This window comes from Hyperolius riggenbachi, chromosome 1, assembly GCF_040937935.1.
Source record: "Hyperolius riggenbachi isolate aHypRig1 chromosome 1, aHypRig1.pri, whole genome shotgun sequence".
NCBI classification, from domain to species: domain Eukaryota; kingdom Metazoa; phylum Chordata; class Amphibia; order Anura; family Hyperoliidae; genus Hyperolius; species Hyperolius riggenbachi.
Genome location: NC_090646.1, coordinates 326,433,963 through 326,448,205, shown reverse-complemented (window position 1 = coordinate 326,448,205; position 14,243 = coordinate 326,433,963). Strand labels below are relative to the sequence as shown.

Below are 14,243 nucleotides of genomic sequence, written 5' to 3'. Positions count from 1 at the left end.
CATATTGTATTTCAATGCGACTTTCATTATTGTATTTCAGTGCGACTGCCAGACTGACATAGATACGACCTTAGCTTTACTGACCACTCTCTCGCCTAGTCCTCTGTACTGCAGCCATCTGATTTAACGTGTATGACCTTAGCCTGTTACCGACTCTGATTCTGCCTAGCCCTTTGTACTGCAGCCATCTGATTTAATGTGTATGACCTTAGCTTGTTACCGACTCCGATTCTGCCTAGCCCTTTGTACTGCATCCATCTGATCTAACGTGTATGACCCTAGCCTGTTATCGACTCCAATTCTGCATAGCTCACCGTACTGCAGCCAGCTGATATTGTGTATTGGTCCACAGAGCACCTAGCGTGATATTATCACGGGCCCAAAAAATAATAGATTATTATGGAGGAGTTACAACAACAGGTCCTGTTTCTCACAGGAGCGGTTAATCAGCTCACTGAACAAATGGCTGCTCAACGGGCCCAGTTGCCCCATCTGATTAACACACAGCCCCGTGCTGAACAACCAGTAGCTCCTAACGTTCAGTCTGTACCTCCTCCAACTTCTCCTGTACTGACTTCTTTGGAGCCTAAAATCCCGCTTCCAGAGACATTTTCTGGTTCTAGGTCAGATTTCAGTAACTTTATGAACAGTTGTCTTACTTACTTTGATGTTTGCCCTAGGTCTACAGGGTCCAAGTCTCAGAAAGTATCCTTGATCAAATCCCTTTTGCAGGGGGATTCACTGACTTGGGCTTATGGCTTACCATCTAATCATGAAGCTCTTACTTCTGTGGATCATTTCTGAAAACACCACCGCCTAGGTGAAGCTGGGGAACTTCAGTTGGGAGATCGAATCCTTCCCCTTAAAATAAAGAGAATTTTGTTACCGGTAACTATACATTGGGGTAATAAGCCCTATCATTCCCATGTGTTTATTGATTCTGAGGCGGCAGGCAACTTCATTGATGCCACTTTCACCTCTAAATTGGGTATTCCGGCCTTGACCTTGCAAAACAAGCTCTATTTTACTGTTATCGATGACTCGCCGATGCAGGGTGATCAACCTATTTCCATTACTCCTGTGATTTCCCTGCAGGTTGTGAGAGACTACAGTTTTATTTACTCAAAATGCCATCCAGCACTCTGGTTTTGGGTCTCCCATGGTTGCAGTTACATAGTCCCCACATTGACTGGTGCTTAGGTCAGCTCACCAGTTGGTCTCCCCATTGTCTGAAAAATTGTTTAAAGAGTGTTTCAGTACATAGCATTGATGACAAAACCGATAAATTACCCTTGCCCTACAAGGAATTCTCTGATGTATTCTCACCTCAATCTGCTGATAAATTGTCCCCACACAGGCCTTATGATTGCCCCATTGATTTGCTGCCTGGTATCATGTCCCCTCGTGGACATCTGTATAACCTTTCTGGCCCAGAAAAACAAGCCATGAAGGACTATATCAGAGAAAACTTAGATAAGGGGTTTGTCCTTCCATCTACTTCTCCAGCAGGGGCAGGCTTTTTCTTTGTGGAGAAAAAGGATGAAGGATTACGTCCATGCATCGATTATAGGAGCCTGAACAAGATCACAGTAAAAAAACAGGTATCCTTTACCCCTTATCGATGATCTGTTTGCTCAGGTATCTGGGGCAAAGGTCTTTTCTAAGTTAGATCTGAGAGGGGCATACAATTTGATCAGAATTCATCGGGGATGAATGGAAGACAGCCTTTAACACACAAGATGGGCATTACGATTACCTGGTGATGCCTTTTGTTCTTTGTAATGCCTCAGCTGTCTTCCAAGATTTCGTTAATGATGTTTTTAGAGACTTCTTGGGTAAATTTATGGTGGTATATCTAGATGATATCTTGATTTATTTCGTCTCTCTCTCTCGGAACATCGGAACCACGTGGGATTGGTCCTTCAGAAACTAAGAGGGAAATCCTTGTTTGCCAAATTGGAGAAGTGTCTATTTGAGGTCACCAGGTGCTTTTTCTCAGCTATGTAATTTCTGACACCAGTTTGTCTATGGATCAGAAAATGTTATCTGCAGATTTGGACACAGCCCAGGAGTCTCAAAGCTATAGAGCGATTCTTGGGTTTTGCTAACTATTACCGTAAATTTATTAAAAATTTCTCTACTCTGGTCGCCCTCTTGACGGACTTGACCAAGAAAGGGGGCAGATAGTACTGATTGGTCACCTCAGTCCTGTAAAGCTTTTTTTGCTCTCAAATCTGCTTTCTGCTCTGCCCCTATCCTCACTCACCCTGACATCATGTTGCCCTTTTGTATAGAGGTGGATGCTTCTGAGATTGGGGTGGGAGTGGTCCTCTCTCAGTATTCGGGCCAACCAGAGGCCCTGTGCCTTTTTTTCGAGGAAATTTTCCTCTGCAGAACGCAATTATGACATCGTAATAGGGAACTTCTGGCCGTGAAAATGTTTTTTGAGGAGTGGAGACACTAGTTGGAGGGAGCTGAACACCCGGTCACTGTTTACATTGACCATAAAAATTGGAGTACATTGAAGGAGCTAAGAGACTCAACCCCAGACAGGCACGTTGGGAGTTGTTCTTCTCTCGCTTTAATTTTACCATTACGTACAAGCCAGGTACTAAGTATTATTATTATTATTATTATTAAGTATTTATATAACATCTTACGCAGCGATGTACAGAGAATATAGTCTTGTCACTAACTGTCCCTCAGAGGAGCTCACAATCTAATCCCTACCATAGTCCTATGTCTATGTAGTGTAGTGTATGTATTGCTGTCTAGGGCCAATTTTAAGGGGAAGCCAATTAACTTATCTGTATGTTTTGGGGATGTGGGAGGAAACTGGAGTGCCTGGAGGAAACCCACGCAGACACGGGGAGAACATACAAACTCCTTGCAGATGTTGACCTGGCTGGGATTCGTACCAGGGACCCATCGCTGCAAGGCGAGAGCGCTAACCTCTACGCCACCGTGCTGCCCATGTGAAAGCTGATGCTCTGTCGAGGTGTTTTGAACCAGAGATCTCTCAACCAGTATCTCCTGAACCCATTTTGCCTAAACGTTGTGTGATGGCTAAAACAGACACTCTGGCATTCCCTGATTTGTCGGAGGCTCTGCGGCCCTTCCAGGAGGAGAGACCTCCAGGAAAGCCTCCCGATGTTGCATATGTTCCACTTCACCTTCGGATGCAGATCCTCCAACAGTTCCACGATTCTAAATTGGCAGGTCATCCGGGTGAAACCAAGACTTGGAAACTACTGTCATGTCATGTCTGGGGGCCCACACTTAGGAGAGATTGTAAAGCTTTCGTAGGGGCCTGTAGTGTGTGTGCTAGAAATAAAGTTTCTAGAGTTGCTCCCCGGGTAGGGCCGGGCCGAGGCAGAGGCTGGAGAGGCTCCAGCCTCAGGGCGCAGTGTAGGAGGGGGCGGACAATTCATTAAGTTGTCATTCCCAATTGTGTCTGAAGCAGAAAGAAATAGGAAAAGGGGATACATGGCAGTGACTGCAAGTCAGATAACTAGAGATTAAGGTATTAGGGAGGTTGGGGGCCCTGGGGCGCCTCTTAGTCTAGTAGCAATCAGTGTGTGACGGCTGGGGGGGGGGAGGGATGGAGGGGCGCACTTTGGTGTCTCAGCCTTGGGTGCTGAAGGACCTTGTCCCCGGGGTAACCTAATGCTGGATACACACCATGCGTTTTCGCGTTCGATGCGGCCGTCGATTCGCGTCGATTCGATTATTTCCGACATGTCCGATTCAAGCTTCGATGGATCGTTAGGTCGATTTGCCATACTTTACACGGCATTCGACCTAAAAATCATCGAAATTCGTTCGGAAATGTTCGGAAATAATCGAATCGACGCGAATCGACGGCCGCATCGAACGCGAAAACGCATGGTGTGTATCCAGCATACCTCTACCCATCCCGCAGAAACCATGGACACTTTTGTCTATGGATTTCATAGTCTATTTGCCTCTCTTTGAGGGCAAAAGTGTGATACGGGTAGTTGTTGACAGATTCAGCAAGATGGCACATTTCGTTCCATTACACAAATTACCCTCAGCTAAGGAGTTGGCCAATTTGTTTGTGGAGCATATTTTTCGCCTGCATGGCATTCTAGAAAATATTGTTTCAGATAGGAGTTCAATTTAATTCACAATTCTGGCGTGAATTTTGCTCTCATTTGGGGATATCGTTGTCCTTCTCCTCAGGGTTTCACCCTGAGACCAACGGTCAGACTGAAAGAACCAATCAGTCTCTGGAGCAGTATCTCCAGTGCTTTGTCTCCAATAATCAAGAGACTTGTCTTGAATTTTTGCCATTTGCAGAGTTTGCATTTAACAATCTTCGTAACTCATCCACCAAGTTGTCTCCTTTTCAAATAGTCACTGGTCAGAGTACTAAATTTTCCTTGATTTCTACCTCGCCCTCTACTTTTCCTGCATTGGAAGACTGGATTTCTCATATGAATTCAGTCTGGTCTGGAGCAGCTGCTGCCAGATTGCTAACAAACCAGCCCCGCCACTGTCACATTACACCTAACCTTCGCTCACTGCACTGGCTACCAGTAGAATGGAGAATACTCTTCAAGATTGGAATGCTGACATTCAAATCCCTGGGCCCTGGATACATGAAGGACCTGCTGAAGCTGCACCACACCTCTCACAATCTCAGATCAGCAAGTTCTATAAACTTGGTCACTCCCAGAGTGCACCTCAAAAAATCTGGAGATAGAGCCTTCTGTCATGCTGCCCCTACTCTTTGGAACTCCCTGCCACACCCAATAAAGACAGCACCATCCATGGAGTTATTCAAATCCAGACTGAAAAGCCACCTGTTTAGCCTGGCATTTCCAGATTTATAAAATTCTTCCTCTGTACCACGATGGTCGGAGCCATGCTTATGCACTTTGAGTCCCACGGGAGAAAAGCGCTTTACAAATGTTAGTTGTTGTTGTTGTTGTTGTTGGTCTCAGGTGCAACAAAATTTACAAAAGGCTGTCGCACAACAAAAGATTGATGCTGATCATCACCGGTCTCCTAAATTTGAATTTTCACCTGGGGATCTCATTTGGGTTTCTACTCGAAAGATCCCCCTGTGCCAGCCTTCCGCTAAATTAGGGCCTAGGTACATCGGCCCTTAACCTATTTTGGAGAAAATCAATAATGTTATTTATAGAGTAACTTTGCCTCAGTCCATAAGGGGAGTCAGTTCATTTCATGTATCTTTACTGAAACCTGCGGCCAATGTTGTACAATCTTCTGCTCCTCCACCTCCGGTAGAAGTGGATGGTGAGCCTGAGTATGAGGTGGAAAGAATTCTCGATTCTCAAAGGGTCCGTAAGTCACTACAGTATTTGGAGGATTGGAAGGGTTATGGGCCTGAGGAAAGATGTTGGGTTCCGGCACGTCAGGTTCATGCAGATGTGTTGGTTTGTGAGTTTCATTGTAAACATCTTGATAGGCCAGGTAAAGAGAGTCCGGAGGCCACTCCTCGAGGGGGGGGGGGGGGGTAATGCAACGCTCTTATCTGCTGATGGTTCCAGTGAGGGCTCAGGCAGCACTGGGCTGCTGCAGGAAGCTTCCTCTTCCGTTTTCTGCAGCAGCATCCCCTGCGGCTGTGGCTGAGCATGTACGTTCCTCCAGCCTCCCCAGGGGGACGCGCTCGTCCCAGAGCAGTTCTTATAGGTTGAGGAGGCAGGTCTAGTGGGTATCAGCGAACACACTGGTCAGCTGACACTCTTCTGCTGGAACCTTTGCTGATTGGTCAGTTCCTTTTCTGGGCTGGTCTGGGATCTTTTCCACCTGTATATAAGCTCTCTTCATTCAGTTGCTCACTGCCCGTGATAGCAATCAATACGCTAGTTTTGCTGGGCACTTTATCACTCCATGATAATCATATTGTATTTCAATGCGACTTTCATTATTGTATTTCAATGCCAGACCGACTTAGATACGACCTTAGCTTTACTGACCACTCTCTCGCCTAGTCCTCTGTACTGCAGCCATCTGATTTAACGTGTATGACCTTAGCCTGTTACCAACTCCGATTCTGCCTAGCCCTTTGTACTGCAGCCATCTGATTTAACGTGTATGACTTTAGCCTGTTACCGACTCCGAATCTGCCTAGCCCTTTTTACTGCATCCATCTGATCTAACGTGTATGACCCTAGCCTGTTATCGACTTTGATTCTGCCTAGCTCTCCGTACTGCAGCCAGCTGATATTGTGTATTGGTCCACATACAATACAATACAATAACATTTCTATATCGCTTTTCTCCCTTAGGACTCAAAGCGCTTAGGCTCTCTCAGATTCAGTAATTGGTAGAGGGATGAAGTATTCACACAACAAAAAATTATATTTCTGCAAATGCCAAACTGAAGCACATAGCACCTAGCATGATAATGAAATGGTACAATGCTTAAATGTTATGTATTCATTGAAATAACTGACAATCCACTAAAGGTGACCTTTGATGAGAACAACTCCAAAGTTCTGGTTGTTATGTAAGATTTAAATGCAAAAGTCGATGAAATTGGAAATTAACTTATATCCAGCATTCTACAAAGAAGAAAGAACAGATGTGTATATAAACATGGAAATTGATACACTTAAGAATATCTGTTAAGCCCAAGAAGAATGATTGTAAAATGAGATGACAAAACTGATCACAAGGTCAAAAGAAGTAGCAGAAGAAACTGACGGGGACTCATACAGGAAGTGCTTTGGAAGAACCCGTTTTATAAAATCTTTAATTTATACCAGCATTTATTTTGCTGGTGTGAGATCATGAAATGAGTGGTTGTTGAAAGATTTGGACTTTGGCACAACAAAGAAGTGCTTTTTGTAGCGAGTTTAGTAGCATTTTCCAGAACAATTTCTGATGATTCCAAATAGATTTTGAATTTAATGCTAGCAATTTCTACAGCGATTGCAATTTCCATTTTTTTGTGGTTGTTCTGGGTGGTAAAATAGTTTTGTACAGTGATTGAAAAGCACTCTTTCAGCGATCCTATACTTTGTATTGATGTGCAGTTGCACCAATGATGCAGAAACCGCAACTGTGATATGGGGGGGGGGGGGGGATTACAGTTTCTCCTGTGGGATAACCTCTATTGACTTTCATCAGCCTAGCACTTTTATAATCACCGTCAATTCTAAAGCACTACTGAAACAGCTCCTGTTGGTCCCAGCCCTTAGAAAAACTGTTAAAATTAGAGAGTAATGAATATGTTGTGGAATAAAAGATGAATGACATAAAGACAATGGAGTAATTACATAACTGTTACATGTACTAGTATCAAGTATATGAACGCCTCCTATATGGGTATTAAGGTAGCCAAAACTGGAAAAACTGAAGATCTTCAAACTATAATAAATAAAATGGTGCTCTTGTTCAACTTTACCCACTATGAAAACACCTAAATGTGACTTTAAAACACAAAATAAAGTCTGTCCACTATGCAGGGGCAGCAAGGAAGGTAACCAAGGATAGTAACCTGTAATTATAGACATTTGTGAACCAAAGTTTTTGTACAATTCTAAATGTAAGATGGCCCAATATTATAACAAATCAGACTATAGAAACAAATATTTAAAAGAGGAAGTGAAACTGGATAGGACATATTCTACACAAACAAGTTAGAGCACTAGAAAAACACAGCTTTGGATTGATACCCCCATGGTTCTCGAAAACAAGGCCGGCCCAAGATGACATGCCCCTGGATTAACTGGGATATGTGACGGCGCAGGACAGAAATGAACCTAATTTTTACTTCTTTATTTGTTTTTTTATTTCTACTGGTTGGACAGATGTCTTTTTTCAACCAAACTAACTATGACATGGGAAGACCTGAATGGAATGGAAGGTTCTAGTGAAAGGCAAACAAATCTGGAAGACATTTCTTTTCTACCCTGCTTGCTTTTTTTATTTTATGATATCTATGCAGAAGTGAATTAAATTGGATAAGTAGCATACAAGTCCACACCATTTCACAGGGTAATAGTGAAATAAAAGAGCCTGAGTCCTTCACATCTTGAGATTTGATAGGGAATTCAACTAATAAGAGACATGGGGTAGTAATTAAATTCAATGGGAACCAAATGGTTGAGGGGTGCTTTCAGATCTCATTTTGATATTTCTCCCTTTCCCGGAGTCCCTCCCCCCCCCCCCATACTCAGAGCAACTCAGAGCTGGGTCAGACAGGAGGAGTCTGTGCACTGCATTGTGCATTGAGGAGGTTAGTCTGTCAGTATGTGTAACATGGTCAAGTACTTAGCTGGTAAAACATTACAATTTGGTCACTCAGTCTGTTTAACATGGCTCAGTGGTCAGTCAATGTCTGTAACACGGCCTTGTGATCAATTGGTCCCTGTAATGGGGCATGGCGATTACTAAAATAGCAAGAGTTTAGGGTTGGGGGTTCTGGCTCCCACTGTTTTGTTGATTACTATGATTTATAGTTAAAGAGACACTGTAACATGAAAAAGTTCCCCTGGGGGGGTACTCACCTCGGGAGGGGGAAGCCTCAGGGTCCCAATGAGGCTTCCCACGCCGTCCTCCGTCCCACGGGGGTCTCGCTGCAGCCCTCCGAACAGCGGCCTGACAGATCGGACAGCTTGTTCAAGATTTACCTTTCCAGGCTCCATCAGGGGCGCTGTTACAGCTTTCAGCTCCGAAGTAGACGGAAATACCTGATCTCAGTTGGGTCCACTCTACTGCGCAGGCGCCGGAGATTTGCACCTGCATAGTAGAGCAGACCGGACGGCGATCGGGTATTTCCGCCTATTTCGGAGCCGAGAGCCACCACAGCGCAGGAGCCGGGAAGGTAAATATTTACATCGCCGCTGTTCGGAGGGCTGCAGCGAGACCCCCGAGGGATGGAGGACGGAGTGGGAAGCCTCACTGGGATCCTGAGGCTTCCCCCTCCCGAGGTGAGTACCCCCCAAGGGGAACTTTTTGATGTTACAGGTTTTCTTTAAACTCTTGCTGTGGGACTTCCCTTGAAACACCTGTGATAATAAACATCAGTTTTTTTCCAGTGCATAGTAAAATATACAATTATTGACCATGCAGCCATGGGGATGACCTCTCAGATGTCTAGTCTGCAAAATTATTATTTTTTAAAGAAAAAAAAAACACATTTAAAGGGTGCTGGACAGCTCTACAAATGCCACGGCTTTTTGTTCATTTTCAGTGTCTCAGATGCGTTTTAAGTCCCACTTGTAATTATCATCATCAGTATTGCATGCTAATTTTCCTTTACTAATTCTTAATCAATCTGCAGCTAATTATTATTATTTGACATTATTTGGGGCACAATTCCACACTGTTTACCAGTATTTGGTGTATAAGGCTTGATATATGTAACTATGTAACAATATATTTGCAATTATACACAGCATTAATTGTAACTATCCTGTTGATATTTTTTTTTCTAACAGGGGACACATCTCATCATTAATGCTGCTAAAGAGCTTGGACAGCTATCTAAACTCAAGGTATGTTATTATACCAGATCGAAAAACTAATGGCAAAACATAGTTTTGAGATATGATAGGGGGATTTTGAGCTATGATTTTAGTCATAAGCTGTGTGCCCAGTTGACCACAGTGCAAGGTTGGTAATAGCTGTATGGGAATTTCAGCCATCAGCAATGGAGCTGCCCTTGCCTGCCCTGTAGCTAGTAATACTACTGTGCTGATACAGTTACAGTGTGTGGGGATATGTTTTTTATTTTTTTAATCAAATGATTAAAAAAAATCAGGGCTTTCTTTTCCCAAGCCCCTTTATTCTGTGTCTGCTATACAGATTAATATAATTTAGGTATTGTAGAGCCTAACAACATGTTGCTTTGCTCCTTGATCTCACGTGGTCCATAAGAATGAGGACAACCTTAAAGCGGACCTGAACTCAGAACGTCCTCTCTGCTCTAAAAGATTCACAACAGCATACTAACCTTTAAGCAAAAAAAAACACAAACATAAATCTGCACTACTTTCTGATTCATGGCAGAAGACATATTGTTAACCTCCTGTGCTTTCAAATGAGCTTATCTTCCATCTCTGCCATGGCAGTCAGGTGACACAGGGGAGAGAACAAATTATAACTTGTGATTAGACACAAATGAGGGGGAATTAAACAGACTAAACTCTCCAAATACATACAGTGTGCATTTCTATGTTTTCCTTTTGTACTGTGCAAGAGTTCAGGTCCACTTTAAAGGAAACTAAGCACCCTTTCTTTCCCTGGAATGTCTCCTGGTTTGTAATAGCTAGAGGAGCTGCCAAGTTTCCCCTTCCCCTCGCAGTCCTTATTTACAGAAGTCACAGATGCTATCTTTACACATTCCCTCTGTATAAGCTCTTTGAAGAAGTTGTCTTAATTTCCCACCCCATTCTGTTGATAAAAATGTATTGTTTACTTCTTGCTAATGAGGGCAATAAAACAATTACTTAAGTCCTTAGCTGCCTGAAACTTCTGTGGACGGGCCGCACGGCTGAAGTAGGCTAAAAAACCTGTGCTAAACTTTAAATGTAAAAATACAAAGGTAAAATGGAAGTGTTTTTAATAATGACACACATTATTGGCATGCAGTTTTAATGTGCTATTGTGATGCCCTGGCTGGTAAAAATGGTGATCAGTCCACTTTAGAAGGAGGGCAGCAAAGCCTCCCCTATGCAAATTGCTATTGGCCCGATGTTATTCTGATAAGGTGGGAGTAACTATCCTATGTACATGGAGTTATGTCCTGGGGTCTTATAGTGGAACCTGGGAGCCTCCTTTAATAGTAAAGACCAATAAGAATGTTCAGCTGCTAATGTTAATATTACATTTCCAGCTGGGGGGCTTATTTGACTCATACCAATGATTTTCATATGAATAGATCAGTAGGCATGCTCGACAGCAAATTTAAATATTGACCTTCTCTCCGAGGGCCTTATTTGATTTTACCAGCCAATTTCCTGTTGGTCTACATTATGCACCAGTAGCAAGCCTCACCAGGAGCTTAAAACATGGTGCACATGGATCTACCGTCAAGCTAATATAAGAACACAAAGATAGAAGAGAAAATACCTAGAATATGGAAATGCTGAAAAGTGCAAAGAAGAAATACGTTTACAGATACAATGTTGGATGAAGAAAGAGTAAGGATACAGACAGAATATAGTTGGAAATAAGAAGAAAACATTTTATTTTATTATTCATATACAAAATATGTTTTATTCATTTTTAATGAAAAAAATGTAACATTTTACAATTTACTATAAATAGAGAGAGGGTCGAAATTACCCTCTTTACTTGCATAGCTGTGCAGCCTCCATGTTCCCCCATTACATGTGCAACCTCCAGGTGGCCCTGCACTCATAACTGTGTAGCCTCCATTTCACCCAGCCCAAATAACTGTGAGGCTTCCATGTTACTGTGATTCCCTTAATAACTACTTGGCTTCCACTGGGGAAGAATCTGTGTGCATGGATAGGGAACTGGCTGATGCATAGAATGCAAAGAGTTGTGGTCAATGGATGATATTCAAAATGGGTAACTGTTAGCAGTGGGGTCCCACAGGGGTCAGTACTGAGTCCAGTACTTTTCTATGTATTTATTAATGACCTAGTAGATGAAGTAGAAATTAATGTTGCTATTTTTGCAGATGATACAAAATTGTGCAGAATTAGCAACCTTCAGGAAGATAGTGACATATTGCAGGAATCTGTGTAGGATGGCTATATGGGCACAAAAATGGCAGATGAAATTCAATGTTTAAAAATGTAAGGTCATGCATTTTGGTCATACCAATGGTCTAGCACCATACAAAATAAACAGGATACAGATAGGGACATCCAACTTGAAAAAGGACTTAAGGTGGCCACACACGATACAATAAAATGATCCGATTTTACAGTAAATCGAAAGCTTTTTTTTCATTAGACTGAAAAATCTGATCGGATTTCCCATTTTTTTCGATTTAAATCGATCCGGAATGCCAGATATTTCTCTTCAATCTCTACTAAAGATTGTATGGTGTGTGTTGGATTGTTAATTTATTAATATACACACCCTAGCAATTTTCTCTGAGTTTCCAATCATTTTTATCATAATTGAGGGAAAAAATTGAACATAGGTGTGTGGTACATTGATCATATTTTTTAAATGTTACAATCAGTCAGAAAAATTGATTGCAATTCTTAAATTGAACAGATATTTAAAAAATTGTATGGTGTGTGGCCACCTTTAGGAGTACTTGTCAACAAAAAGTTAAGCAATTGTATTCAATGGCAAGCTGCTGCAGCTAAAGAAAATAGAATTTTGGGATGCATTAAAAGGAAATAACTCGAGATGCTAGCATAATACTGCCTGTTTAACTCTCTAGTAAGGCCGCATCTGGAATATGGAATTCAGTTCTGGGCACTGCATTACAGGAAGAATATTGCAGTTTTAAAGCAGGTGCAGAGACGAGCAACAAAATTGATTAGAGGTATGGAAGGTCTCGCTTACCAGGAAAGGAAAGGTTAGATAAACTGGGCTTATTTAGTCTACAGGAGATCTAATTAACATGTATAAATACATCAAAAGGCAATATACAAGCTTGACAAATGAGCTTTTGTCCCTAGGCTTGTGCAAAGGACTAGTGACATGATCTGCGTATGGATGAAGAAAATTTTAGTTATTTATTTAGGAAAGGGTTCTTTAACCACTTGAGGACCTAGGGCTTTCTACCCCTTAAGGACCGGCCACTTTTTTTCCATTCAGACCACTGCAGCTTTCACGGTTTATTGCTCGCTCATACAACCTACCACCTAAATGAATTTTGGCTCCTTTTCTTGTCACTAATAAAGCTTTCTTTTAGTGCTATTTGATTGCTCCTGCGATTTTTACTTTTTATTATATTCAGCAAAAAAGACATGAATTTTGGCAAAAAAATGATTTTTTTAACTTTCTGTGCTGACAGTTTTCAAATAAAGTAAAATTTCTGTATACATGCAGCGCGAAAAATGTGGACAAACATGTTTTTGATTAAAAAAAACCCATTCAGTGTATATTTATTGGTTTGGGTAAAAGTTATAGCGTTTACAAACTATGGTGCAAAAAGTGAATTTTCCCATTTTCAAGCATCTCTGACTTTTCTGACCCTCTGTCATGTTTCATGAGGGGCTAGAATTCCAGGATAGTATAAATACCCCCCAAATGACCCCATTTTGGAAAGAAGACATCCCAAAGTATTCACTGAGAGGCATAGTGAGTTCATAGAAGATATTATTTTTTGTCACAAGTAAGCGGAAAATGACACTTTGTGAAAAAAAAAAAAAAAAAAAAAAAGTTTCCATTTCTTCTAACTTGCGACAAAAAAAAATGAAATCTGCCACGGACTCACCATGCTCCTCTCTGAATACCTTGAAGTGTCTACTTTCCAAAATGGGGTCATTTGTGGGGTGTGTTTACTGTCCTGACATTTTGGGGGGTGCTAAATTGTAAGCACCCCTGTAAAGCCTGAAGGTGCTCATTGGACTTTGGACCCCTTAGCGCAGTTAGGGTGCAAAAAAGTGCCACACATGTGGTATTGCCGTACTCAGGAGAAGTAGTATAATGTGTTTTGGGGTGTATTTTTACACATACCCATGCTGGGTGGGAGAAATATCTCTGTAAATGACAATTTGTTAATTTTTTTTACACACAATTGTCCATTTACAGAGATCTTTCTCCCACTCAGCATGGGTATGTGTAAAAATACACCACAAAACACATTATACTACTTCTCCTGAGTACGGCGATACCACATGTGTGGCACTTTTTTGCACCCTAACTGCGCTAAAGGGCCCAAAGTCCAATGAGTACCTTTAGAATTTCACAGGTCATTTTGAGAAATTTCGTTTCAAGACTACTCCTCACGGTTTAGGGCCCCTAAAATGCCAGGGCAGTATAGGAACCCCACTAATGACCCCATTTTAGAAAGAAGACACCCCAAGGTATTCCGTTAGGAGTATGGTGAGTTCATAGAAGTTTTTATTTTTTTGTCACAAGTTAGCGGAAATTGATTTTAATAGTTTTTTTTCACAAAGTGTCATTTTCCGCTAACTTGTGACAAAAAATAAAATCTTCTATGAACTCACCATACTCCGTACGGAATACCTTTGGGTGTCTTCTTTCTAGAATGGGGTCATTTGTGGGGTTCCTATACTGCCCTGGCATTTTAGGGGCCCTAAACCGTGAGGAGTAGTCTTGAAACCAAATGTCGCAAAATGACCTGT

General features: G+C 41.9%; 1 protein-coding gene across 12 annotated transcripts in view; it reads left to right on the top strand.

The window, feature by feature from the left end:
* Positions 1-14,243, top strand: part of UNC13A (unc-13 homolog A) — a 384,964-nt gene that overhangs the window by 318,398 nt on the left and 52,323 nt on the right. For all 12 annotated transcript variants that reach the window (XM_068233882.1, XM_068233881.1, XM_068233874.1 and 9 more), the window contains one exon: positions 9,438-9,494. In XM_068233882.1, coding sequence (XP_068089983.1) covers positions 9,438-9,494 — 57 coding nt within the window. The remainder of the gene's footprint in view (positions 1-9,437; positions 9,495-14,243) is intronic.